At 52.3% G+C, this 26,818-nt stretch overlaps 11 protein-coding genes across 11 annotated transcripts in view; 6 read left to right on the top strand and 5 right to left on the bottom strand.

The window, feature by feature from the left end:
• The window catches only part of PpBr36_02801 (uncharacterized protein), a gene marked incomplete at both ends in the record, with an annotated part of 5,166 nt that extends 3,196 nt beyond the window's left edge, over positions 1-1,970 (top strand). The window contains 3 exons of the mRNA XM_029889978.1: positions 66-605; positions 1,391-1,540; positions 1,643-1,970. Of these exons, the coding sequence (XP_029752903.1) occupies positions 66-605; positions 1,391-1,540; positions 1,643-1,970 (1,018 nt within the window). The remainder of the gene's footprint in view (positions 1-65; positions 606-1,390; positions 1,541-1,642) is intronic.
• Positions 1,971-2,660: 690 nt separating this feature from the next.
• Positions 2,661-3,341, bottom strand: PpBr36_02800 (uncharacterized protein; the record flags this gene model as incomplete). The annotated part of the gene is made up of 1 exon (XM_029889977.1): positions 2,661-3,341. One exon carries the CDS (start codon positions 3,339-3,341, stop codon positions 2,661-2,663), a length of 681 nt encoding a protein of 226 aa, XP_029752902.1.
• Positions 3,342-5,965: 2,624 nt separating this feature from the next.
• On the top strand, positions 5,966-8,583 carry PpBr36_02799 (uncharacterized protein; the record flags this gene model as incomplete). The annotated part of the gene is made up of 5 exons (XM_029889976.1): positions 5,966-6,296; positions 6,417-7,158; positions 7,328-7,373; positions 7,524-8,404; positions 8,499-8,583. The coding sequence occupies 5 exons, from the start codon at positions 5,966-5,968 to the stop codon at positions 8,581-8,583; spliced, it is 2,085 nt and encodes a 694-aa protein (XP_029753154.1).
• Positions 8,584-8,703: 120 nt separating this feature from the next.
• PpBr36_02798 (uncharacterized protein) lies at positions 8,704-9,636 on the bottom strand (the record flags this gene model as incomplete). Its single annotated transcript, XM_029889975.1, has 3 exons — positions 8,704-8,844; positions 8,920-9,158; positions 9,234-9,636. The coding sequence occupies 3 exons, from the start codon at positions 9,634-9,636 to the stop codon at positions 8,704-8,706; spliced, it is 783 nt and encodes a 260-aa protein (XP_029753153.1).
• Positions 9,637-10,140: 504 nt separating this feature from the next.
• On the top strand, positions 10,141-11,982 carry PpBr36_02797 (uncharacterized protein; the record flags this gene model as incomplete). The annotated part of the gene is made up of 1 exon (XM_029889974.1): positions 10,141-11,982. One exon carries the CDS (start codon positions 10,141-10,143, stop codon positions 11,980-11,982), a length of 1,842 nt encoding a protein of 613 aa, XP_029753158.1.
• A 1,631-nt stretch (positions 11,983-13,613) lies between these two features.
• Positions 13,614-14,483, bottom strand: PpBr36_02796 (uncharacterized protein; the record flags this gene model as incomplete). The annotated part of the gene is made up of 4 exons (XM_029889973.1): positions 13,614-13,912; positions 14,008-14,184; positions 14,237-14,250; positions 14,434-14,483. The coding sequence occupies 4 exons, from the start codon at positions 14,481-14,483 to the stop codon at positions 13,614-13,616; spliced, it is 540 nt and encodes a 179-aa protein (XP_029753157.1).
• A 2,476-nt stretch (positions 14,484-16,959) lies between these two features.
• Positions 16,960-17,991, top strand: PpBr36_02795 (uncharacterized protein; the record flags this gene model as incomplete). Its single annotated transcript, XM_029889972.1, has 1 exon — positions 16,960-17,991. The coding sequence occupies one exon, from the start codon at positions 16,960-16,962 to the stop codon at positions 17,989-17,991; it is 1,032 nt and encodes a 343-aa protein (XP_029753156.1).
• A 1,507-nt stretch (positions 17,992-19,498) lies between these two features.
• PpBr36_02794 (uncharacterized protein) lies at positions 19,499-21,209 on the top strand (the record flags this gene model as incomplete). Its single annotated transcript, XM_029889971.1, has 2 exons — positions 19,499-20,777; positions 20,857-21,209. The coding sequence occupies 2 exons, from the start codon at positions 19,499-19,501 to the stop codon at positions 21,207-21,209; spliced, it is 1,632 nt and encodes a 543-aa protein (XP_029753155.1).
• A 514-nt stretch (positions 21,210-21,723) lies between these two features.
• PpBr36_02793 (uncharacterized protein) lies at positions 21,724-22,896 on the bottom strand (the record flags this gene model as incomplete). The annotated part of the gene is made up of 2 exons (XM_029889970.1): positions 21,724-22,711; positions 22,814-22,896. The coding sequence occupies 2 exons, from the start codon at positions 22,894-22,896 to the stop codon at positions 21,724-21,726; spliced, it is 1,071 nt and encodes a 356-aa protein (XP_029753162.1).
• A 788-nt stretch (positions 22,897-23,684) lies between these two features.
• On the bottom strand, positions 23,685-25,368 carry PpBr36_02792 (uncharacterized protein; the record flags this gene model as incomplete). The annotated part of the gene is made up of 3 exons (XM_029889969.1): positions 23,685-24,324; positions 24,393-24,871; positions 24,955-25,368. 3 exons carry the CDS (start codon positions 25,366-25,368, stop codon positions 23,685-23,687), a joined length of 1,533 nt encoding a protein of 510 aa, XP_029753161.1.
• Positions 25,369-25,883: 515 nt separating this feature from the next.
• On the top strand, positions 25,884-26,619 carry PpBr36_02791 (uncharacterized protein; the record flags this gene model as incomplete). Its single annotated transcript, XM_029889968.1, has 3 exons — positions 25,884-26,110; positions 26,182-26,288; positions 26,384-26,619. The coding sequence occupies 3 exons, from the start codon at positions 25,884-25,886 to the stop codon at positions 26,617-26,619; spliced, it is 570 nt and encodes a 189-aa protein (XP_029753160.1).
• Between the last annotated feature and the right edge of the window lie 199 nt (positions 26,620-26,818).

The raw sequence follows: 26,818 nt of genomic DNA, 5'->3' as shown, positions 1-26,818 counted from the left end.
CGTCAGAAGCTGACTGGAACCCGGGAACATCTGCCAGGCCCGACTGACCTTGCCTGTTATCACAGTCTCTTTGAAGGCGCCCGCCTCCGCAGCACGACGGCCGTGCCCCGATTCGTAGCCGCGGACCAAACAATCCAAGACAACGTCCCGTGCCTGCCGGACCCCAAGGACCCGACCTTCCTCCGGCCCATCCCGAACCCCGAGCAGGCAGAGACCACACGGACGGTCAAGCTGCCCAGGGGCTCGATTGTGCTGGTGGACCTGACGACGGCCGCGCACGATGCGACCGCCTTCCCGGACCCGGAAAACGTCAGGCTCGACCGCCCCCTGGACTCGTACACCTTCTTCGGCCTGGGGCCGCACCGGTGCGCCGGCGAGAACGTCGTGCGCGTCACCATGACGGCCATCCTCAAGGTGCTGCTGCGGCTCGACGGGCTGCGGAGGGCCGAGGGCGGGCGCGGCGTTTTTAAGTCGCTCCCTGCGAGCCAGTGGCACGGCCAAGTGGGCAGGACGACCGCGGAGAAGCCGCAGTGGTCGGGGCTCAGGACCTATGTCAACGCCGACGAGAGCGCCTTTTCGCAGGCGCCGATGAGCATGAAGATACGGTGGGATGATTGAGGGGTTGTGTTGCAGCGCCAACAAGACGTTGATTTTATGCGGGAGATCTTCTCATAAGTGAGGGCCTCGACGAGCTTCCTGGGTCATTCTTGTCCTGCCGTTGGTTAATGAGCACGATTGGATATTCCCCTGTATATTGCTGTCACAATTAGTTTGTTTATAGCTACCAAGTGCAGAACAACTGAAAAGAATCTTGCGGAATTCAAAAGAGTAGTGCATACTGACCTACGAAAGTACTTCATTGTAGTCTGATACCAAAATACCTATAATAACCAAGACAAGTCTAATTAGAATCTGGAATGCTAAATAGACTTGGGAACTAGGTTGTCGAAGACTGAGTGCCATTCTCGCGGCTCCATGAAGCCAAAAGGTGCCAGACCTGAGCTTCCGGTGGCACAGGCTGACCCTTACCGTTGTTTCGGTGAAGGAACCGCTCACCGGTCCACCGCATGGCCTCTTTTCTGCCAAAAACAGACATATCAAGTCGAAACGAGGGGGCGTGAGAGTTCCAGACCAGACCAGTCGACGGTGAGCTGTGCCACGAAAACGCACTAACAATTTGATATGTATATTTATGCCCGTGTTCGGAATGGGACTTGTCAAAAGAAAAGACATTCCAATAGGGAGCAACTGAGAAAGACAAGAAGCAAGAGCTAGTTTGTCAACAAGCTATAACAGACCGGCCTTGCCACAGAACCTGTGCGTTTCTCAGCCCTTCTGGCACCTGCAGGAAACGAGTTGTTGGCTCTGAACCAAGATCGATCCCGTCCAGTCACGTCGAGATGAAGCGTTTCTCCATCTTTGTATCTGCCCTCGCCTCCACGGCCGCGGCCTCTCCCCTGGAGCAGCGTCAAGTCCAGCCCGTGCAACGCTTCGACATTACCGGTTTCGCTGCCAGCTGCCAGGCCAGTGGGGGCTGCCGGTATGTGGTCTGCAATCTCTCGTATTACGGATGGTCACCTCCTGAGAAGTTATGGGGGCACAGTGCTTACACCAACAATTTATAAACCCAAACGAAAAACAGCTGGGCTTTCATCGTCGTCGAGTTCCCCAACACGGCCACAGTCATCTGCACCGGGAGCGTGTCCGCAGGCACCACATTCCCGGCGACCACCTCGCCGTTCTCGTGCAGTGACACGGCGGTGTTATTTCAGTTTCAGAGCATCTCGGCGCTCGGCAGCTACCGCCTGGTCCTGACCGATGTCCACTTGGATGGGTGTTCGAGGGGTGGCTCGAGGCTGATGCCAGCTGCGGATTTTCCTATGGTGACGGATGGGACTGGCACGCATCAAACCTATGTCGGGACGACTTCATTCAGCATTGAGGCTACTGGGGCATGTATTCGGAAATAGAGGTGGGAAGTCAGCCTCCGTCAGTTACAAAGTAACATGTTTTAGTCAACTTGTTATTGGTGCTCAAGACTTCCATCTCATTGATACACTCGTTCCATACTTCTCAACTGACATTTGGCTCTGGGCAGTATCGAGAGCCCCCAACTGGTTTGTTGACCTCGCTTTGAACTGGTACTAATACCACGCCTCATTTCTTGATGTTATACATGTGCCCAGTCGGCATACAAAATGAACAAAAGAGCTGTTCCGAGAGCTGCATAGTATGAAAAAATACTTTCACAAGTTGACCTAATGAAACGCTGCTACTATGGAAACGGTTGCTGAGATTTGATAATTCAGTCTGGACCTAAATCCATAAATATATCGTTAGCATCTATTGCAGGATGCTGACTATCACGGTAAGATCTGGGTAATTTCCTAGCAGTTCCTACCATATAGGCCCTTGAGGTTGCTGAATGACACTTTACTGTGAATTTCCATTGCCAGGATAACCTAGTCATCATGTTCATAAAGAAAGCTACGAAAGCTGTCAGAAAGCAAAGGTCAGACAAGCCCTAGAACTGACTGTAGAAAAGGAGCTAACCTGTGTTCGTACGTCCTACACACTTTGGCGGTCCGGGCCGAAGCAGCTGCGAAGCAGCTGTATCATCCAAGTTCGAATTCACAATAAAAGAATATCTTCGGTCCGCTTCAGTTCGAGCGTCTTCTGGTTACACGGCGCGCCATCGGGCCGCCATCGGGAATAAAATTCGAGATCAGCGTTTCCACATCCTCCTTGGGCGGGATGGTCGAGGGCTTGTTGGAGTTGGCCCTGTCCGCGCGAGCTCGAAGCAGGAGAGACTTGATCATGATGGGCCGGCCGAGGTCGGCCAAGTTGGTCATGGGCCTCTTCTTAGAGGCGTCGCTCTCGGGAGCCTTCTCGGTAGGAGGCGGTCCAAAGGGAGCACGGTTCGTGGGCTCACCAAAGTCTGTGACGGCCTCGCCGCGTATCAGCTGGTTGATGTGCCACATGGGCACGCCGGCGGCTGCCCAGAGGTCGACCATGGCGCAGACCGAGACGGCTTTACCAATGATGCCGTCCTCGGTGCGACGCTCGACGATGAGGTCGTATTTTCCAGTCGGCATCTTCTTGGCTGCGGGGTCCCGGATGGTCCGCTCGACCGAGATGAAGTAGCCCTTGTAGTCGACGTGCCCGTACGTGATGCGCTGGTTCTCCTGCTGGAATCGCCGCTCAAAGTCCTGCTGGTCTGGGACCCGCCGCTTTTCGCGGTACGCAATCTGTCGCTCGTGCTCCGGCACCAGAAACATGCTCCAGTCGCCTACGCGATCACGACCGTCGCAGGTTTTGCCGTAGAACGGGAACTCGTCCATTGCGGTGGGGGATGGTGATGGCTATGTGGGTGAAGACTTGGTGACTGGTAGGGAATTGCTGATAACAAGATGTGCGTTAGAATGTTACGAGCAGCGCCGGATTTTGATTTTGTACATCAAGTTTGTCAAATAATGGAGAAGATTTCACAGAGGTCAAAGGTGAAGTGGATGTGAAGAAATGGATAGCCTCACAAGTCAAATTGGGCTCATTCCAAGTGAGAGAGGTAGGAACTAGGTCACGAATCTTTCCCAAACTGACCTCAGTCTGGTAAGTTAGGGTGAGAAACGGACACCAATACTGCGGGAAGCTTTCTTTACTACGGGTTATGTGCGTTTGTTTTGGTTCCTGCCCTGAGTGAAAGCCTGGGGCTGCTCCTACCTACCCTCCACTATCTAGGCATACTTGGGTGCCCCAGACAGGTAATAAACGGAAAAGGTTGCTCCACCACCTACGAGGCATGGTTATGATCAGATTCTATCAGATTATTTCCAGGCAAGGGATAATTTCAAGAACTCTACAGTTCCTAAAAATGTCTGGGACCTTAGCTGACACTCTATGGAATATCCTTCTGTTTTGTCAACCCAGTCGGTTGGTCTCTCAGAAGCTTGATCGTTGTGTTCATAATAATAGCTCCAATAGTCTCGGGTGTTCCCAATATTGCACACGATGTCAGTAATGAAAGCGTAGACTTGTATTGCCCACTTGTACCGTCGGGTTCTCAAACAACAGCAATTAAGCTACACATCCTCTGAAGCTGTTCACATTCAAGCCCTATGAATAAGTTTCCTTCTAATGCTGGATATGCAAGTCTTTCCTACATTCTACAGTAATGAATCCCAGCCTTCCAATGATCCTTATTAATACGAATGGCCCAAGACCCAATTGACTGCCCTGTCTAAGCCTCAAGTCTGTGGACTCGAGGTAGAAGAGTGAAAGGAGCCTGGGTTGGTCTCTGCCCAGGCTGGGGCGCTACTTTTTTGCTCTTGTCGTGCTGGACCAGGACATAGTTTTTGGGGTCATTCTCGTTGTAGATAGCGCGGACCGATCCGGGAGCCTCGTTCAAGACATAAGGCGTCTGACGTGCCGCATAAATTGGGACATGGCTGTAATGCAGCCCATCTGGAGGAAACGGCACGTCCACTTGATTTCCCAGGTTCTTGTATGGGCTCGGGTAAGGTTCGTCCCTCGTCTGTTTTTGAAAAGCTGGCATGACACCCGCCATCTGTGCATCGGCATCACTGGCGCGTATAAATTTGTTGCAACGCGGCGGTACGACAAAAAGAGTGGGATACTGAACAAGAGAATCATGTAAGCATCAAGCCGCCGTACGGCAACACCTGGCATGTTGGGGTATCACAAACATATGATGAGTTTGTGGGCCTGGTTTCGAGTTTGGGCACCTTGGCAGGATATTGATCGGGTGTAAACTGCGTGCGAGGGCCGGCTTTGCGTGCTGGTGGTGGTTCAACAACGTATTCGGCTGAGAGTAGTATGTCCTCACTTGGTTCGCCTGACGCGGTGGGGTGAGATACGTCTTCGTGAACCGTCTTGCTGGAAGAGCACCCCATTGTGTTCTGGTGTGTGTCTAGAAAAAAAACAGGGATGGATTTACAGGTAGAATCGAAAGACAGAGAGGGGGGATATAGCACAGCTATTTGTGCATCGACCAGCAGTGTCGTGAAATGCAACTTAAAAAGGAAGAAGTGAAGGTGACTTGTAAAAAGAAGGATATTGAATGGTAGTCTGGGAATTCAAAGCCGTGCAACATCATGTCCTTATATCACAAAGTGAATGTCCTGATGAGATGCGCAGGCCTACGAGAAGAAGCGGTATTTTGTACAAGCCAAGATAATCTACCTACCCTCTGCGCGTAAACGTTTGCTTTCCTCAGGCTCAGAATAGTACCTAGGCTTGTGGTATGGAGGTGAGGCCTGCTTTGGCGCTTAGCAGATGCAAGTCAATCCGTCTCTCGCAACGGCGGCTAGTGAATATGCCTCAAGTGAGTATACCAACGCCAAATGCGACCAGCTTTCACGGCCAGCATATTCACGGAAACATGTTTTTTTTTTTTTTTTTTTTTTTTTTTTTTGTAGCGGCGCTTAAGGACAGAGCAGGTGTTTTAAGCGCCGGGGTATATTTGATTGGCCACGATTGACTGTCATGGTGAATCAATATGCCCTTTCCGGGCAGTGTTGGCCTGTTTATGTGCCATGCGGGGCATAATGAACAAAGGGCAAATTGTGACTGCGAGCAGGCATGGTAGCTAGCCGCCGTGACCGCGAGGGGGCCTCATGTTGAAACAAGGCTGATTGTTGGTGCGAGGCCTGTAACCAAGGGCGGCTAATTGAAGAACTCTTGCAGTGAAATGCAGCAGCCAAGATAAGACAGGCAAGTATTACACGTGAAGAGGAGCAACATGCGCAATAACTTTTGACTCACCCTCATTATCAACCCGTCCTCCTCATCCGTCTGGCACCCTCTCCATATAAGCTCAACGAGAGCCATCCTTCTAGTTGCGACTTTTTTTTGATTTCTTTGGGCTCATTCGCATTAGCATCACCTGCACTCACACAATAAATTCGGCCTTCTTGGGTCGGAACCAATTCCCATTTGCACCATCATCATGACCGAAACTGATGAAAAATGGCTCACTGCACTGAGAGACACTGTCCCTGACGATCCCGCCACAGAAATCCACGACATCTTCAGGGCATCGCTTCAGTCTACCGAGGATGGCTCAACAAAGGCTGCTCAAATTGCAGACAAGCTACGGCTGCTTGTATCCAATGCACCGGACGGCAAAGCTGAGGAAATGCCGTGGCGCATCTGGATGGTCATGTTTGGTTTATTATGGGCCCTGCCCCCGGTCCATGAGATTTATGACGTTCTCGCCGAGGTCTTGCTCAACTTCAAAGAGCACGGTGGTCCTGTGCTTGGCGAGCATCGAAAGGACGGTTCTGAAACCTGGGATTGCCTTCCAGACTTTCATATACCAGTTCATGACTTTTTTGGAGGCAAGTAATAACACCATCCTTATCTGGCAATCGGGAACTGACCAGTGTTGAGTCCGTCAGACCCTGCCTGGAGATTGAAACCGGGAGGCGAACCGCCAAGCGCTCAAGACATCGCGCAATGGATGAGCATGGAAACCTTTTTCGCACGCATTACCGAAAATGGAGCATACCCCCTTCCTGACTTTGCTATGCAGTACATGATACTCTTGTTGGAAAACCCTTTCCTGGAAGGTTATCCCGAGGTCGCAAAATCCAGACTGTTCGTCACACACGAACACATCATGCGCTCCGCCAATACTTTGTTCGACTACCTTAGGGAAAATGCCGGTGTAGAAGAGTCCCGAGGTTGGAGCACCGAGACCCTCAAGTGGCTACAGCGCACCAAATCTGGCGGATTACTCTGCCCGGAGATCGAAATGTTCGGGCTTGAAAGGTGGCAGTTCTGGAAGAAGAGAATAGGCGAACTCCGAGCGCAGGTTGACGAACTAAATTTTGGCGACATTCCAGCAGGCACTTGGCTTGATGAGATGCTGGTTCGTATGAATGAGGTCGAGACCAAGGCGGGCCCCATTGATAAGTGGGCGATTATTCCTCCTTCCACAGAAAACGAGGAAGTGGAGCCTAAAGAGAGCAAGCGAGAAGACCAACAGATTGATACTGAGCCGAGCAAAGACAAGGCTGAGATCAAAATCCGGGACCAAAAAGAGGATAGCGAAAGCGAGGACCTCAAGATGGATGGAGGCACTGCCAAGAATTCGACATTGATAGGGAGAATCAAGGCCAAGATTCTCAAGTATCTTGCGTAAAGAGCACGTTGTGTAGTATAGTACTGTATTCTGATTTTCACAAACAACCAATACCAGCTCGTGAACTCAAGAACCTTTAATCTTTGCCTCTTATCGAGAAAACCCTGAACGTCAATCCGCTCGCTTGGCGATGCCAGTAAGAAAGTTGCACCGACTTTTTGTAAGCGCAGAAGAGCGGGGTTGCAGATCTTCAAGGTGGCCGCCACCTCTGGTAAGACAAGACCGAGGCATTCAGCACGCCCTTTGGACGCCCTTTTCTAAAACGAAATCGACATGTCTAAAGCTAGTCAACGAGATCCAGGAATAAACATGAGACACAAGCCACCCTGAAATGCTAGTAAAAACCTATCATTCAGAATAGTTACGGCCATCGCGAATGGAAAACCGCAATTCGACAGACTCTCTGTCACTCGAGCCGGAACTAGAACGCCTCCAGGAATTGAACAAAGATCTGGAACGACTCCGGCTGGCCTTGATATTCCCCAAAGACACGAATGCGGAGACGAAAGCCGAACCAGAAAGCTCACCCAGCACCGCGCCCATGGGTTCCGCCCTTGAAAACGAGCCCGCATTCCACATGTTCGGCAAGCTCCCGGCGGAGCTCCGGGTGAAAATCTGGCAGCAGTCGCTCGAGACGCGCGTCGTGGAGCTGCACACGCGCCGCGGGCACTACGCCGACGACTTCCGGCACGGCGGCCACCTCAAGTGGCACTCCCGGTCCACCAACCCGACCGCCCTGTCGGTGTGCGTCGAGTCGCGCGAGGTCGCCCTGGAACGCTACACGGTCGCGCTGCCGCTGGCCGTTCCGCCGCGCCGGCGCGAGACCCCGCAGGGCGGCTTCCGCATCCCTCAGGCCTGGATCCCCGGAGACTCGGTCCACAGCCACCGTCACGTGCTGTACCTGGATCCGACGCGAGACACGGTCGCACTGCTCGGCGGTTTGGATCTCAAGCTCCTAAAGGAGCTTCTCGACTGCATCAGGCACGAGGATCCGCGAGGGTTAAAGCGGCTCGCCATGAGCGCGTCCTGTTTTGTCCACCGAGGCGGCGTGTCCTGCCTCGCCATGTATGCAGTGACTGTTTTCCGGCACCTTCACGAGCTGGTGTTGTTCATGTATTCGGAAAACATGCCTCCTGATGATTGGTCTGGCGGGCGCTGTAGCCTGGAGGATTGTTCCGACAAGGACTTCTTCCGGGCGTGGGAAATGGGGGCTGGAAATCAGCTCAAGGGGGCCGACAACAGGTTAGTCATTTCATCTTACAACTGCCATTTGCATTTGTTAGCTGTGATTCCTACACGTCACAAGAGACGTCTTGCTAACGATCCCTCACGGCAGATGGGTAGCTGTCGGCTCCAAGGGTAGGGAGATTCGCATCATGGATCTCATGTTCCTCCCCTTAACCACAAAAACCACGAAATAGCTGTCTCACGAAAACAGTTCTCCGCAGTAATGGGTATTGATGTATATGGTCTAATATTCCGATGGCCGCCCTATTTGTACACGTTATACAGTTGTTGCTGCGACAGGTTGCAGCCTAATTTCACTTAATCTTCTTAAGCACCCTCTCCCTGCATACTCGACGGGCCACCTCGCCACCATGTTGCAGGGAAATGGCGCCTATTATCGCGTACATGCTGGTTTTCAAGACGTTGTGCAGACCGGAGGAGTCCATGCTAGAAACCTGTTTACCAAGCACGATTAGCATTTGGTGCTGTCACCTACCCAGGGACAGTGGTGTCATGCGACCATGTCTTACCTGTTTGGGCTGCCACCTGACGACCTCGTGAAGGCCATATTCCGTACCCAGCCGCGCAAGCTTGACCTCGTCTATAATATCGCGATGACTGATGTGTGCCAAGTTATCGACCCGGGCAAGGGCTGGGTGCTCGAAAGGTTTACGGGTCTCGACGCCATCTTCCGTGCTTGGTTCAGCTCTTTGAACTGGCGGGGATGCAAGTATCATCTGTGTTATTTCCATCCTGAGAATTTGTTTTCCTGTACAACGTCGCGAATGCCAACGGTTAGCACAGGCCACCAAAGCGTCGAGATGTGCGGCTCCTTAGCGCATACCATAGTTTGCAAGCCTTGCGTTGAAGCCTCTCCTTCCTTGATCAAAGCTCTTATGCGTAACAGACAACCACTTTGCTTCATCGCCAAGCATGAGCTCGCCATCCCTTCCTAGGAAGTTGTTGTAGAACCGGTCGAGCTTCTCCTGAGATTCGTTGACCTTGAAGACTTGACGGTTGGAAGGGTTCCTCATCTCTCCTAGCGGGATGCTGGACTTCATCCTCTCTGGAGTCTTGGCCCATCTTGGGAGGTTCGAATTGACGGGCTGCCGATCGGCGGCTTCAGTGGCTGCGGTGACCTGTCGAGCCAGCGACTGGGAGAAGGACCGTGACAACGAAGGTGCGCTGCATTGTCGTAGCACCCGAGTTGAGGTCGAGAGCCCACACCTGGCTGAGTTGAAGGCCATGGTTGAAGGTTGATGGATGCAGTGGCCGGCGGATGATCTTGTGCCGGGAGCGGTGCTGTCACGGAGCTTGCAAACGAAGTACCTACAGTTCCCAACTTTTTTTCGCGCTGGCACAAGCAAGGCAGCCAACGACTGCCCGGCATTGAATCGCCAAGTCACGTGTTTTGACGATACCCAAGCTTTAGTTGACCAATCAAATACTTCCTAGCTACCCCGCGCCCCATTCGAATGCTGTAGGGATGGTGCTGTACGCGTCCGATGTATCGGTATTAATTATCGCGGTGTTTGTTGAGGACCGAGCTTCCACAGCTGAAGCTTAGACTATGCAGCAATCCATTGCATGAGTCCGCATCTTACTCAACGTCGTCACGCATAAATGGACTTGATTTCATGTCACTTGTTTGGAGCCCAGTGATCATGTTGGTTCCCTGTTAAAGGCCCACCTAGATTCGTCTTGGATACTCTTTTGGTCAATCTGCCGCAACTTGCTACTTGACGCTGCTAATGACAACAACTATGGCTACCATGGCTGCAACACCGGCCAAGACAGCTGGGACTGGCTCCGAGTCTCACCAGAGCAGCGCAAAGCTTCTTGAAAGTCTCTCTTCAGTTCTTCCGGAAGGTCAAAAATTCCGAGCTTATCACCTATCAACACCGCCGACCCGAACCGAAGCCCTCTTCGCTCCACCCCCTAATGCTCGGCCGGATAGGACATATTGCGAAAGTCATTTCCTCGCCATCTCGATCCTTGTTCCATTCAATGCGTCAAGTGATGATTGCTCGAACTCTGCCGACAAGGAAGTACCGGCAGACAGGGAAGTCCTGGTACTGGCGCTGGAGATCCTCATTTACACTACTGCATACACAAGTACCTTCTTTGTATCCAAGGCCGACTCGACCGGGTATTTGCACCTCTTGAACCTTCCTAAGGGAACCCCGTCCCCAATTAGGGAAGTCAGCTCCGCCTTCATTACGTACCTAGTACGTCAGCGTAGGCGAAAAGGGATACAGTCCATTGTGAGCTTGTTTGCACGCGCACAAGGCCAATATCTGTTTCCAGGGAGTGTTGAGTATAAAGGAAAACATGTTTTGACCGATCGAGGTCTCGTCAAGTGGTGGTGCAGGGTGCTCACGCCGCTCCTAGATGCCAATGCCAATAACACCATGTTAGATTCTTGGAGAGCTGTCAAGGGCTACCTCCTCGTGCCGGGCCTGGATCAATACGAAACGAGGGCATTCATCCCCAAAACAGGAGCTGGCAATACAGTAAACCCCAACTGGGTGCTTGGTCACCCACTTGAAAAAATCTCACACTACACTCAAGAGTACGACTGGGTTCCACCGCGATGCCTGATAGCACATTACCCTGACGACCCAAAATCCCGTTTCCGTGATGAGCTGGACCTCGAGGCGGACGATGGCAAGGGTCGCAACGGCCAGTGGAAGAGTGTACACAGCCTGGACCAGTTTTGGGAACTGATGGCATTTCGACAAGAGTGCTCTATGGGCGCACTCACGGGATTCATCTGGCTGGTCATGGATCCGCATGAACCAAACAAACGTCAGATCGTCTCGGCACCTTCCTCCCAACTAGAAGACTCGGCCATGATCACACCGGCGGCATCGTTTGATGCTTCTTCATACCCGGCAGCGCCTTCTACACCGCTACGAAAGACCAACAAGCAGACCCTAGCTCTCAGAACCCCTCAGAAGAGCCCGGAAAAACTTTTTGGGACTTCCAAGGCGCCGGATACGTCCTCCGCAACGAAGGAAAAAGCCAAGAAGAAGAAAACCAAACAAAAGAAACTGACAGGGCCCATCATCGCACGTGAACCGCGTATCAAAACTGCGCAACGTAACTATCTGGTGGACCGCCCCATCACAACCCCTTACTACTACTGGCCACCCGAAGGCAGAGGACGACGTCTTGTCAAGGAGGACGGCTACAAGAGCTCACTTGAGCTTCTGCTCCGCCTAGATTTTGCCAACCTGGAGCTAGCGACGGGCAGCACCCGGCGGTGGATCAACGAGGTTGGTCTTGGGATGGCTTGGGGTCTTGATGTGGTGGGCACACGGCCTCTGCCCTTGTCATCCTCGAATTCAACCAGTGAACCTGCAGTCAGCAACATCTCGGGTCTGATTAAGAGGAAGAGATCGGAGACGGGCACGGCCGACAAAGACACAGAGCAGGGTCCCAAGGTCAATGTTCTTGGGGCTGGCTTGGTAAGGAAAAAGAACAAGGATAATGAACCACCTCCAACTAGTGTTCTCAAAACGGCCGCCAGCCAGCCTGAGATCAATGTGCTTGGAGCAGGCCTCATCCGAAAAAAGCCAAAGCCAGCATAATCCTAACGCTGCCGGGTTGCGACTTGGCTTTGTTAGCAACACGTATTGACCCACCTAAGGCAGGCATAAAAGCCTAACTGGTCTGGCCTTTTGTGGATTTTCCCAGACAAACCGAGACATTCGTTTGTGGATATGTAGTAGTGAACATAGCCTCTATATTGGCACAGTTAGGCAGCTACCAAGGCACAAAAGCATCTGTTGTACGAAGAGCTTTGGCCCGCTATGTAGAAGGCGCGCTTAATGAATGAGTGGGGCTCAATTTATCTTAATTAGGTAAGTAGGTTTTGTTATCCCCAAGAATTCCGATGTCAACACGACCTAGAATCGCTTCTCTGATGATTGAGGTGTTTGACCAAGCGCAGCTAACACATCTTTAGCAGAATTGGCTGTACAATGTCTATGGTCGACAAAGCAGCTGTTTGGCCCAGCAGTTATTAATATACACGGCTTGAGCTTTTAGATCATCACGCGACCTCCCTTTCTTACCACAATACCCCCAAGCCCAACTAAGCGCATCTCAACCAATTTCACAGGCGGGAGCTCAGCGATCCAACCAAACAGTCGACAAAACGCCAAACAAAAAGCTGGTGCCGAACGGCGTACGCTTACTCTGCGTGTGCCCGGAATCGAACCGGGAGCCCATCGAGTAGTTATCCTGAGGATGGCAACGATGGATTTTACCATTAAACCACACACGCTTGAAGGATAAGGATTTTTTGTGCTCCGATGTGGGCCTCCCTAGGATTCGGGGCTTAAGATTACGGAGGCGGTCTCGTAGCTGCTTGACCCGCTCCGGAGGACCACCGTGGTGGAGTTGAAGCGTGGGGATGAAAGCTTGATATGGGCCACGTACACTAGGTAGGTGTTGCAGGCTATATTTACCGAAGTCACTGGCATTAGTCATTGACGGGAGCTTTCGTCTTTTGGCTGTGTTGTCTAGTGCAATAGTAGGTATACAGTCGGCTCTGGAACGTGCCCAACTACTTGTTCCTGTACCGAAAACAGGCAGGATAACATTTCGTGACATTGATGTTAACATCGGCTTTAGATAAAGGGCTAAGGGTTGGTGAATTATTTGTTATCCACTGTGACGGGTACCAGAGCGAAAGGAAGTGTCCCGCTGTCGTTCGACGTCCCTGGGGGGGTTTTCTGTCTAGCCCCGTTCGCCTGGGGTATATCCTGCTTTGTCTATAGCAGCCATCGCGATTTAGACAGAGACTGTCGAGATATTTGACATTCAATATTGACAAACAATCGAAAGACACTACTACATACCATATCGTTACTCAACGCCTGGCACACTTTGCGCAGATTGCTGATGACTGCCATCACTCGTATAACGAGACTTGCCGGGGATCAATATATTGTGGTCATTGCCTAAACGCACATGTCAACCTTTCTCTGGCGTCCTGGAGAGGGCTGCCTATAATTGTTCCTTTTCCCTCAGAAAGGACCAAGGTTCCGGCTTTTTCATTTACATACTAGTTGATACGCCTAGCTGGTAGCTGGTCCCTAGTGAGTGAGGATTGAGGATTATTCCTGATAGCTCAATTTACCCTCAAACGCTCAAAGAAAAAAAAAGAGAAAAAAAAAAAAAAAAAAGAAAAGAAAAGAAATTGGGCAGCTTTATCTTATTGAGGATCATATGCCGAAACCTCAATCTCGACATGCATCTCCGGGAACGCCAATGTCGTGACCCCAACCACCGTCAAAAGCGGCCGGTGGTTGGGGAAACGGTTCTTTATGACGGCCGCGGTCTGCCCAAACACCTCCTCCGTCATCTCAAGCGTCAAGTACATGTTGACCTTGTAGACCTGCTCGAGTCCCTTGCCGCCGGCGTCTTTGAGGGCCACGTCCAGGTTCGTAAAGGCCTGGTCAAGCTCCTCCTCGTACTTTTCACTGATCTTGCCCGTCTGGGTGTCCCAGCCGCCTGGGAGAGGTTGAAGAGACGTCAGTTTCCCGTTGGTGCCTTGCTCTCTGGCAAAGACGTGGGCTGGAGAACTACAATTCCGGTGCGCTTCTTACCCTGTCCAGACGTCTTGATCTCGTTACCGATCCGAACTGATTGCGAATAGTTGGCGTCATCGCTGAGCTTTTGGCCGAAGCCAGAGTAGGTGAAGAACTTGGGAGAAGTCATGACAAAGCTGGTGTTTTGGAGTGTGTGTGTATGTCGCGTTTGACTCGTATTAGTATCGGTCTGATCTACTCGATAGGTGGCTGGTGTGGTTTACTCTTGAGGCATCTCCTGATATACTTGTACGCAGGCAGCTATGCACGCAGCTGTGTTTAGGCACTCCGGTCACGTAATAGACGGTTCGAACGCCCGCACATTTAAGGCGTAAATTCCGGCCCATCTAAACGATAAACTTGGCGTAGACTCATGCATGCAATTCAAGAGCCACTCACGATAGTGCCTGTGATGTCCCGGATATCTGCACACCATAAGCTTACCCAAGGTACTTGGCATGCGGGGAGCAGAGGCTGCGATATCCTACAGACATTATTAATAGGACTTCTTTACCCTTCTACCTGCTTGGCAATGTCTTGAAGATTTCCACATTGCTCTTTGAAAAGAAGAAAAGGGGGGGCCGATCTAATACTTTCGCTTATAAATCAGAAAAATGTGAGGAATCAACCAAATAAAGCAAGTAACACCGCAGCAATCCTGAATCTCGAATATGGTAACTTGAAGGAGCTGACGTGCGCTAATTTTTTGTAGGATTTAGATGCTAACAGCGACGCTATATTCGTTGCTCAAGCTGTCCACGAAGCGGTCAAGCGTAGGCAGCTAAGTACATTGGAACCAAGTCGACACCGCTCAATTGCCAACATTCTACAAGTTCCGAAAAAATAAAGAAAATAAAAAAGAATCCAATGTGCCCGCGGTGAAGCGGGTGAGTTTCAAGAGATCAAGGGATGTTACCTTATCCACTATGCTAGATAGGGTCTACTATACAAGAGTATATAGTCTAGGCTGCTTATATAGACAAGATGACATATGCCACTATTTATCTGATCATAAAAAGAAATGATACAGGAATTTAGACGAGCCAACCACGACTCGACTTTATTTGTGATTCAGGTTTCCGGTACAGCCTCTTAGAAGGGTTGCAAAAATAGTTGCTCAATGCAAGCTATGATCAGAACAAGCCCATGTTGTTTCTCGCGGCCCATCAACCAACTGGGACGGTAATTTCCATACAGCAACAGTGCACGGCGAACATAGACCCCCAAAAGTGCAGAGGAAACGACCAGAGCCAAGAAGAGTTTTTGACTGTGCAAGCACACTTGCAGCAGGGAAGTCTATTGCACTAAAACATTCTTCTTACAAGACTTCCAGTACTTGTCCATGGCTGTGATTTGTAAGGCAGGTATTGGCCAACATAAGGCGCAAATATAGTTGCGATTCTAAATACTGCTAGATGAGAAGCATCGAGATGCCCAAAACCGCCTCCGTGGCTGAGTATTGATATGCCGTAGCGAGGAGGCAGATGGCCTTGGCGGGGATAAAACGGCAACCTTGACGTAAATTTACAGACCAGTTGCCAGCAGCGAGGTGCGAGTGAAGTTTGTTCACTTGGGAACTGTGCCACACTGAGCAAAGCGTCTTTGGGCATCGAGGTCCTCAACAACAAAGCCTAGGACGAAATAAAATATGCAGGCATTCTAAATATAGGCTCGGCTAGCATGACACATGGACCAAGATGCGACCAAACAAGCGGGATCGTTTCGTGCCTGCGAAAGGTTGAAGAAAAGTCGGGAAACAAAAACTGCCGGGCTCGACGCGAAATGCTGCTTACACGAGGGATCGCTACCGGTCCAAGACACAGTCCTGTTGACGTAGTCGAGGTTGCGATGAGATTACTGAACCTGGGGTTGAAATATATTGCATTGCAGCCCTGTCACGGGAATAATAGATTATTGATTGGAGGCTCTTCTGCAGTCGTCAGGGCACACCAAAACTTCCGCCAATTGATTCCGCCAAGAGACGACTGTCATCTTATTAGCGTCACACTTACCCAGACTGAACCAAAGAAAAGAACAACAGTATGCAGCCACCCAAAAATTCCAGAGTGATAAAAATCTTGACCAAGTATTGGACATCAATGGCGAATGTCTGTCAAGTGAGCACAAACCTCTTTATTGCCCAGAGGTCCAAGCCACCGAGAACCGGAGCAGTCCTTGGGTTATCCGGCTTGTGAAGGGATATCCTCCAACCGTGATGACACCCAAGGCTTGCCTTTCTCGGGGATCCAGCTGCCGAAGTTTCCTCTTTCAACACAGCTCAGATGCGACCTTATGCACCCCAGCACATGCACCCCGCAACAAAACGAACGATATGGTTGAGAGCGTCGGAGAAATTCATGTCTTTGTTTCTTTTTATTGACTGCACGTGTTGCACACTGCCGAGCCGGAGCCGGGAGCGAGCTTCCATCCACAAGACAAATCAACCGCGATAACCATGGTAATCTCAAGTTCGTCCGGGCTCTGTGAAGAGGCTTGGACCTCCACTTGCGTGATAACCCCTTGCTTCGTAAGATGGTCTCGGTAGACACGATGGCTACCTTTATGGCGCCCTCAGCTGGTTCGGGTTTGTTGCCGCCGGCCAAGCCCTTGGATGGACAAGGTAGCATGCCATCTGACAACCGTTGGGCATAATATCCGAGCAGTAATAGAATCCTCAAGAACTTGGTACTACCAAGCCGATAGCTCAATGAAGTTGCAGCGTGCCTCCTGTGGTTCTCGAGTGGTAACATTTGTTCCTCGTGATGAAGAAGGGACTATAAAGCCAGTCGTTTTGCCCCCGTTGCCACAGCTAGAGAAAAGGGGTTTTTTTTTGGATCATCCGGTAGCTCTCAGGAATATTTCCCACTCGCCTACCCCGATCATTTAAGACACGTTCAAGACTTTTACAAATTTCTTTCAAGACAAAATTTGAGGCCGCCGCTTGGCACCGGGCTGAACACCGAAGCCATCATGAAATCTGCAACCCTCCTAGTCGCGCTCGGCTCAGCCGGGACAGTGCTGGCCCACGGTCATGTTGACTACATCATCGTCGAGGGCGTACAGTACCCAGGGTACGACGTAACCAAATACCCATGGCAGTCCCAGCAGCCAACCGTCGTCGGCTGGTCCGCCACAAACACCGACAACGGCTTCGTCGAGCCCAACAACTTTGGTTCGTCCGACATCATCTGTCACCGCGGTGCGCAGCCCGCCAAGGGCCACGCACGGGTCAAGGCGGGCGACAGGATCCTGCTCCAGTGGGACACATGGCCAGAGTCGCACCACGGACCCGTCATTGACTACCTCGCGCGGTGCTCGGGCGACTGCGAGACGGTCGACAAGACGTCGCTCCGCTTCTTCAAGATCGGCGCGGGCACCTACATATCAGGGTCACCGCCGGGTTACTGGGCGTCTGACGAGCTGATCAAGAACGGCTTCTCGTGGGTGGTGCAGATCCCCGCCAGCATCGCGCCGGGCAACTACGTCCTGCGCCACGAGATCATCGCCCTGCACGGCGCTCCCAACGCAAACGGCGCCCAGGCCTATCCGCAGTGCTTCAACCTCGAGATCACGGGATCCGGGTCGACGCAGCCGGCGGGAGTCGCGGGTACGAGCTTATACACCGCCAGAGACCCAGGCATCCTGTTCCAGCTGTACCAGGCGCCCATCAGCTACCAGGTTCCGGGACCTCCAATGATGGCCGGAGTGCCCACCACTGTTTCCCAGTACAAGATGGTTGCGACAGCTACCAGCGCGCCTTTCACGCCCGGCGGCGGAAGCCAGCCGAACCCCCCATCGAACCCTCAGCCGAACCCGCAACCTACCTCGCAGCCTCCCACGCCGCCCAACCCTCAACCAACAACCCCTGGTGGGGGTGGTGGCGGCGGCAACTGTGCCAGCTTGTATGGGCAATGTGGTGGCAATGGCTGGGCAGGAGCAACATGCTGTACCTCTGGAAGCTGCAGGGCCACAAACGAGTGGTACTCGCAATGTCTTCCTTGATTGGCGGTGTGCGGGGTGTAGGAAGCAGTGAATAATGCCTTGGAACTTGGTCTAAAGGGTTTTGGGGGCCTAATTACATGTGGTGGGAGTCAATGAGAGCTGGATAGTATTAGTTTATTTCGCAGGAACGTGCACAATGAACGGAAGCAGCTTGCCTCTTTGGGCCGAATCGGACCCTCCTCTCTGGTGTCTGGTACTTTTGGTTGCCAAGTCTTTGGGTCACAGCTGGTGGGTGGTTCCAGACTCTGAACCTGAACAGGCTGGAACTTTGGGGTTTCCCACTTCAGTGCTCCAATGAGGCCGCTGACCTACGGGTTGTTGCCGCTTTTGTTCATGATCGTAAGCTTCGCGGGGGTAGCAACTATGCAAGCGGTGGGGTAGGATCGGTATCCCTGTCGATCGAGTTTTCCTTGTAAGAAAGGCTTGAAACTCTGCTTGTTCCTTCCTAGTGCTGCCTGCGCACGGCAACTTCTGTCAATGTCAAAGTGGGCTTGCTGGGGCATTTTTCGCCGATTTGCTGTGAAAACTCAAAGACCTCGAACCTTGCACAGGAAGCGAACATAACAAAAAAACTGTCTTTTACACAAGTCTGATCAATATTCAACTGAAATTTTAATTTTATTCGCACAATGGTGTCGGTAGCCCGTTGGATTGGCGCATATACAGAAAGTACCTTGCAGTCGTTGCAAAAGATGGTCGAGCCGAATGTCCCCAAGAAGGAAAGCACCGAGCAGCGTGTAATTTCGATTAAGCCTTGCCAAAATTGTTCCCCTCACCCTGTCATCATTCTTCAGGCCCAGAACCACTTCAATGACAATCCAATGAGACAAATCAACTCTCTGCAAGTACAATGCAGGTAAGCGAGTAAGCAGGGGTGTTTCTTGGCTTGAATGTTCACATTGTCTCGGAATCTCCCGCCAGGGACAAAGCAAGATGACCTATCGTAATACCCGACATGCCTAGCGATCTCTCTCCCCCTCTGCTTGCTCTTGGGTAAACTGTCTGATTTCCTAGATTTTTGACCTCACTGCTAACTATAGCAAGATGTGAGGGAACACGGGCTTAAACCCACAACTTGTCATCGAGGCTCCAACTGGATGATGATATTCTTGGCCACTATGCAGAGTACTTTCTATTTTCCAACAAGCTGCACAAGACCATCAAATCTTGCTAATGGTGTCTACCCGTGCCGTGCTGCACGGGTGAGGCGCAGCGGGATTGACATGCTCACTCTGCACGGGGCCTTGCGCCCACTCCAAGTATGGCAAGGCTGTGTGGGATTGGCGGCAACGTGTTGTACCACCCCCCTGCTAGCCCTTTCTTTTTTCTCATATGTCGCCGGTCTCACCAGTCTCGCCAGTGAGCCGGCCATGGTTGCGCCTTTCTACTACCCCATCCCCCCTTCAGCCCTGATGCTGTGAGAGAGTCGTGTGCTTTTCACAGACCAAAGGGCGAGCCGTTGTTTATATGAGACCTGGCGCCCAAACACGTCAACAAAGCTCTTGTAATGGCACAACCAGAGTTATCATCTGACCCTCGCACGGCGGCCTCTCCAATGGCGTACAGCAACCTTCCCGAGGTTACTGGAAACGATGCGCCCCAGGCTTATACAAATGAAGCTCCCGAGGTCGCGCCAATTGGCCACCATTATTACCCCCAAGGCTCTCCAGAGGCTGTTCCACAGACGCTTAGTCCCCAGAACATCAAGCAGGACTATCCTCCAGCCTTTTATCAACAGCAACACGGCGCCACAAGTCCATACTCGACGTCGCCGGGGCCACATAACTCTGTGCTTTATTACCCGCCGCCTTCGGCTGCAGAGCCCGCACCAGGCCACGTACTCCCGGCGGAGAAGCAGAACAAGGGCAACGTGGTTATCAAGAGGAGGACATGTATCATCCTGGCCATAGTTCTGACCATCGTGGTCGTCGGTGCCATCGTTGGTGGTGCCGTGGGAGGGGTGATGGCCTCGCGCAAGAACGACACACAGCCAGAAAGGACGGGCACGGGTGGTGATAACAACGGCAGCAGCAACAACGGGGGTAGCAGCAATAATGGGGGAGGAAACAGTACGAGTGGTGGCAACAACGGCATACAACCGCCCAAAAATGCAAACGCAATTGTTATGGAGCAGTCTGGCATCAGCGCGGTGAGCTACACAGTCGACGGGACCGACTATAAGATGGTGTTTTGGCAGCCTCAGAACAGCCCCGGCGAAATCAAATACTCAGCGTGGGACTCCAAGGGTCAGAAATGGGAGGTTGTGGACCTCAAGAGCAGGCTAAAGGGCTCTGCAAAGATTGAGGCCACGCCAGGGACGGCCATCGCGACTGCCGTACGACCCGGGGATGCAAAAAACGGCGGCGGCAGTTTCACATTGTCCATTGTGTATAACAGCCCATCCGGCTCTGTCCAGGAGTTGGCAACGACGGACGTCAAGGGCGACAGCTGGGAAAAGACGACGTACACGATACAAGCCGGGCCTCGTGCTCAGCTCGCCGCTCGATGGGACGTCTGCCCGAATAAAAAGTGTACCGACACGCTGCTTGTGGCGTACGAGAACGTGAACAAGCAGGTCCGGCTTCATTACCCACATGTCGTGGAGCTGGATAGCCAAAAGCACTATGACGTGACTGATAGCATTACGACGGGCAGTGGTATCGCCCTGGCGGCACTTGCATTCACCAACGTCACCAACGAGGCCGCTAGCACAAAATTATATTATCAAAGTGCCAAGTCACTGACCGAGAGAACTCGCAACCCGGCCTGGACGTGGCAAGGTCCCAGTGAGTTTCAGATCCGTTGAATCTCAAGGCGAAAAAAAAAAAGTTCTACTAATAACATTTTGCTTTCGTCAAAAAATAGAGACTTCCCTTCTACCCTCAGACATGCCCATTGACGATCCACCCCTGACATACGCGACATCGTTCGAGAAAGAAGGTATGGGGCTTCTCTACCTCGCCATCGTACAGAGGTACCCGGCAAATGGCCGTCTCACCTTGACGCATTGGAACGATGCACAGTGGTTAGCTAGATTTCCGAGGTCTTCAAGAGCGGTCCCCGGTGTCAGTCTCGATTCTGGGACTTCTGCCGTCTCCCTGTCGATGGATCTGAAGGTCTACGTCGTGCCCGAAAAGTGCGAGTCTATACACATATTCGATATCAACAAGGATGACCCTGGCACATGGACTCCTGCAGGCGAGGTTACGATCAAATAGACCGGCTTGAAGGATCATGTGGATTTTTTACTGTTGATGCTTCTTCTTTGTCAGATAAGCTCATGTAATTCTAACCTTGTTTTTACTTTCTGCACTGCATAGCATTTTGTCAATATCATTGCGTTTTGGTTAGTGGCCTGTATTATGACAGCAAAGTGTCGCTCATGTGAGTTTCAATGCGGCCCTACGGACCGGTGTATACTGTTTCAAATATCTTGCACAAGGAAACAGTCATGGAACTCCTAGTCATCTCTATCGGGAAGCAGTAAATCTAGTCAGCGAAAACTTCACGACTTGCATCTTTTCAAACACGACATGTGCAAGTTTTGTTGAAGAAAAAAGAAAAAGAAAAAGCTGGGCCTTAACTTTTATTATCATCTCAACATAGGCCCAAGGACTGATTACCCCTGCTAGTAGACGACACCAAACCACAGTAGAATGCGGCCGTCAAGCCAACAAGACGAGCTAGAATAGCCAAGATACCGAAGAAGCATCAGCTCAGGGAACCAAAGAACTACAGCTTTGAATCACCCTTCAACCTCACAAGCCCCTCCTGCCAAGAGCTCAGCACCAGCCTCCCCGTCTCCAGGCTCCAGAGCCTCTGCTCGACGAGCACCCTCCCCTCGGCTGCCCAGCTCGTCAGGCGCTCCGAGATGAGCCACCCGTCCGCCCTGACGCTCGCGTCGTGGAACAGGATGTTGTGGTGAATGCTGGCCTGGACGGCGATGGAAGGGGGCCGTATGGTGGTGACCTGCTCCGCCGGGTCGATGGTCAGCAGCTCGCGCGGCCGCCGCGACAGCATCTCGGGGTGCGCCAGGTTCACGAGCGCCATCAGCCACTCGTCCGTCAGAAACGCCAGGCTCGCCAGGTGCTCTGCCGGCCCGGCGGCGGGCGACAGCGGCGACGACCGCACGTACGACCGCAGCCGGAAGCTGTGCGGTGCAGGAGGAGGAGGAGAAGGAGGAGAAGAAGAAGAAGAAGACGGCGGCAGCAGCAGCGTGGTTTGTCCCGTCTCCTCGCCGGGCTGGTCGAGCAGGTGGCGCCACTCAAAGGGGTCGTCGATGAAGGGCGCCGACGCCGACGTCTTGAAGCCCACCATGGAGAGCAGGTCGTCCTTGCTCGTCTCGGGTATGTCGTCGGGCCCCTTGCCGTCCATGTCTGGTGGCGGAAGGGCGTGCTCCAGGTTTCGAAACGGCAGCGGCGACGGCGACGCGGCGGAGCTTCCGGTGGGGTCCTGGCGCTGCAGGCCGACGGTCGCGGTGAAGATGACGGCGCCGTCCTGCATGGTCCTCACGAGCCGCGTGGCAAAGGTGCGGCCGTCGGCGACGCGCTCGACGTGGTAGTAGATCTGGGACGTCGCCTTGCCGGGCCTGACAAAGATGGACTGCAGCACATGCGCGGCAAAGCTCGCATCCGTGCTCAGCTGCGCCGCCCGGACGGCCTGCGCGATGAGGAAGCCGCCAAAGATGCCGCGGACGCCCTTGCCGGGTGACCATGGCGGGCTGGTGGGTTTGTTTTGCATGGGGTCAGTTAAAAGAATGAATGCGTTATGCAAATGTATGACAACTGGGACCTTGGTCGATGCCAAGGATCGAGAGACTTACATTTCGTTGGTAAAGACATTGAGCCCAACTTCCGGTGCCGGGACCACGGCCACGAGAGGTTCGACGGGGGCTTGTTGTGCCATGACGACCGGCAAGAGCGTGACCCCTTTTTCTGTAGTTCTTTTTTTTTATCACCTATTCATTCCCCTTTGGCGCAGAGAACTCGTCTGACGTGAATCCGGTTCTCAATTAGCCGACGCAGGTTTTGAAAATTGATTTCACATGGCTGCAGTTAGAGAATTCAATGCATAGATACGAGGTGGTTATAAGCGATTCTAGGAGAGGCTTTGTTTGCTTTTCAGGACATCGATTCTCGGCATAATTCAACCCAACTGCATACGGTCACGTCGGCACCGCACATGGGCAGCCCCCCTTGCAAGGTTATTCAAAAAGAAAAGAAGAAAAAAAGAAAAAAAAAAAGCCCAAGTTGATACCTGTTCAATCGCTCCCTATGGCTGATATTCTTCGGAGGCACGACCTGAAGCTTGGGCGTCTTGTCTTTTTCTTAAACAATGTATGAGCTTGTGGCTGGCGCCTCCAATCTTATCATTGATCGAGTGTTAACACGAGCATGCTGTTGTCTCACCAACTAGACTGAGAAAAAAAAAAGAGTTTGCGTGCGCATAGACTCGCTCGCATGAACAAACAATCGAGTATGCCAAGCCAAATACTAAGCATATAATTGTTACAATCTATTATAACAAAAAGAGCTTGGCTCCAATACACACACTCGTACGAGCTTGAAAGAGGGGGAATATCATACCGTCATACAGGACAGGAAGGTAGCGCAGCCCGCTCATGATGCCACCGTCCGACAAACAAGGAAAAACACTGGTATCAAACAGAAGAGTGGAGAATAGTAACACACATATCAGAACTCGCCATCGCCGCCGCCGCCCACGACGCCAGCCGTCCAGAGTCCGACGAGACCCCACCAGCTGACCTTCCATCCCCTCCAAAGTCCTTCCATCCCTTGGCCCTTGACGAACGTCGTCTCCACCAACTTGGGCGTCTTGCCCTTCTTAGAGGACGCCTTGGATTTGGCGGGCAGTGCTGCTGTCGGGACGGGCCGGGTGCCCTCGTGGTAAACGATGTGCCTCATCGTCCCCAGCACGCCGTCGTACTTTCCGCAAGGCACTATGCTGTCAAGTCCTGCTGTAGACGTGCCAATGATACCCTTCGCCTTTGTGGACTCGATGGCCTGGATATACTCCGGGCTGCTGAGGACTGACGCTTGGCCCCTTCTCAGCACGGTCTCGAGCGGGAGTTTGACGAAGAGTGCGACTGTTGATGCGCAGAATTTGCTTAGGCTGAACGACGTGGGTGACACTTCACGGTCGATGCCGAAGCGTGTGCGCAGCATCAAGGGTGTTGATAGAGTAAGCACGGGGTGGACGAGGGAGTGAAGGATGGTGGGAATTATTAGAGGAGAGGGGCAGATGTATGAAGGGAGGCTGCGAAGCATAGAGATTGAGCGGCGCGGCTGGCGCGACACTGAGGTGAGGATCAACCTGAATGCGCATGGAACGTAAGTGGCTGCGCAATGCAAAAGGGGCTTCCAAAGGTTTCTCGGACATACCTAGTCCTGACCAAGTCCACCGGCGCCAGGATCAGCCCGGTAGCAACAGCTGCACCCGCAGCAACGAGGAAGGACGTCCACGGGTACGGCGACGCGATGTCGATCAACCTTTCAACGTCGTCCCTAACGCCAAGATCTGGGACGTTGAACAGAGCACTGAGCAAACTCCGTGACCAGTTCTCCAGCAGCGACTGCAGCGCCGCGTAGACAAAGGTAATGTTTGATGCTTTCCAAACGCCCCACGTCCCTTCCTTCTGCCACAACTGCGACATCACCTCGAGTATCGAGTCCGGCTTCCGTATAATGAGCTGTGTGGTCCCCACCGCCGCAGAGAGCGAGGATGGTGTCCTCGAGGGCCCTTTTTGCGGCGAATCGAGTGGTGGCGTTGCCCGCTGACGGTAGGGGCGTGGCGTAGGCGTGCTCGGAACATTAGACGTAAAGTACGACGGCTCATCGCCTTCGGAGTCGGAATCGGGAAGCTATTGTTTTGGGGGGGATGGCGCATGTTAGAGGCACCGCATCACAATAATCCTTGTCATCAGTAAATAAACACTGCACACACCTGATCGTAAATGCTAGGCGCCCTCTTGAGCTTCCCCTCCTCGACTGGCGTCTCCGCCGGCGTCGCCGCCGAGCCATCCTGTGCCCTGACTTGCAAAATTGTCTTGGAGACCTCGAACGGCTGGGCCATCAACACGGACAAGTACTTCCATAGCGACTCGTCTAGTAGATCTTTGATTGTTTGCACGGCAGATGGTGACGGTTCGGAAATGTACTCCTTGTAATCGATGTCGGAGAACAAGGCGTGCGCCTTGGACGCGTACTTTGGCGCTCCCGCCACTGTTGCATTGCTGCCGCCGCCGCGAAAGGGGTTAGGGCCGGGCCCAGAGACGGGGCCGTCGGACGGCTCCCCGATCGACGGCGGGATGTAGTACGGCCTGTAAGGGTTGACTGTTCCTTCTCTGTAGCTGCTCATTGTGGCATTATTAAAGTCGGTAGTATTTCCTGGCACAAAGGAGATTTTTTTTTTTTTGTTGTTGTTGTGAAGGTGTTATGACGATTCCTTCAACTTTATTTTTTTAGGATGCTGTTTTGGAAAAGCGTCGAAAATAATGGGCTGTGTTTACCGGTTTGGGTGTTGATGACGACCAGCTACAGGCGGAGATAAGGGCGATAAGGCGTGAAATTTTCGGCCGGCGATGCGCAATGACTAGGGATTTACAGCGCGCCCGCTCCACTCTTGGGGATCATGCAGCCAGTGATGTCAATGCGAATTATTTTCAACCCTTCACTCGACTAAGCTGCATTTCAGAAAGACCCTAGCGACGAGCTTAATGTGCCGCGCCTTGTAAAACGGCTGCACTCGTTAACCTGCAAGCTGCATGGGCCCAGGGCTGTAAAAAAAAAAAAAAAATTACCTCCCGTCTACGACGTCCCTGTTATCGAAAAGCCGACCGTCCTTTGGACCAGCAAGTCCCTGCATACTTCGCCATGTCCGCATCCAACGTCTTCGCCAGCTCACTACGAGCTTGCAGAGTCGCCGCCAGACAAACCGCAGCTCGTTTACCCGCTCCTCGCACCTCCGGCAGCTTCTTGGCGACTGCACGGCCCGCGCGATTCTCTAGACAGCCAACAACATTCAACCTAGCCAAGAGATCTCTCTCCACGACAGCAACCAGGTCCCATGGCCATGTCACTCCGCCAAAGCCTGGTGAAGAGTACGCTCGAATCTGCCTATATCTAAAAGGCCATGCTGCACGGTGGTAGGAAGCTGACAAGCCTTGCGCAGACTCTACGTTACGTTTATAGACAAGGATGGCATGGAGCACAAGCTAGCAGTTTCCGCGGGCGATAATCTCCTCGACATTGCCCAAGCGCACGACCTTGAGATGGAGGGTAAGTTTTGGCGATCGCGTTCGCATCGGTGAAGATGGACGGCAAACAGCAATCGGATGCTGACTCTCTCTTTTTTTTTTTACCAACGATATCAGGAGCTTGCGGTGGCTCTTGTGCCTGCTCGACATGTCATGTCATTGTTCTGGATGACAAGTACTACGATGCGATGCCGGAACCCGAGGACGACGAGAACGACATGCTTGATTTGGCTTTCGGTCTTACCGAGACGAGTAGATTGGGTTGCCAGGTCACTATGACAAAGGAGTTGGACGGATTAAGGGTCAAGTTGCCATCGATGACGAGAAATCTGCAGGCTAGCGATTTCAAATAGAGAGAAGACCAAGGGGGAAGGAATTTAATGAGATGTGAACCGAAGGTCACACGTGTATACCATGATACCAGGATTTGGGATCTCTTCAGCATTGAGGGCTGTACTTATAGACCATCTCATTGCAAGTCGATAAGCTTGCGGACGAATTTTGTACTGTATAAAATATAAAAAAAATCCCTCCTTTCGATGGCATCCTGTA

This window comes from Pyricularia pennisetigena, chromosome 3 (assembly GCF_004337985.1).
Source record: "Pyricularia pennisetigena strain Br36 chromosome 3, whole genome shotgun sequence".
Lineage (NCBI taxonomy): Eukaryota > Fungi > Ascomycota > Sordariomycetes > Magnaporthales > Pyriculariaceae > Pyricularia > Pyricularia pennisetigena.
Note: the sequence above shows the minus strand (reverse complement) of the source record. Positions and strands in the feature narration are given on the sequence as shown.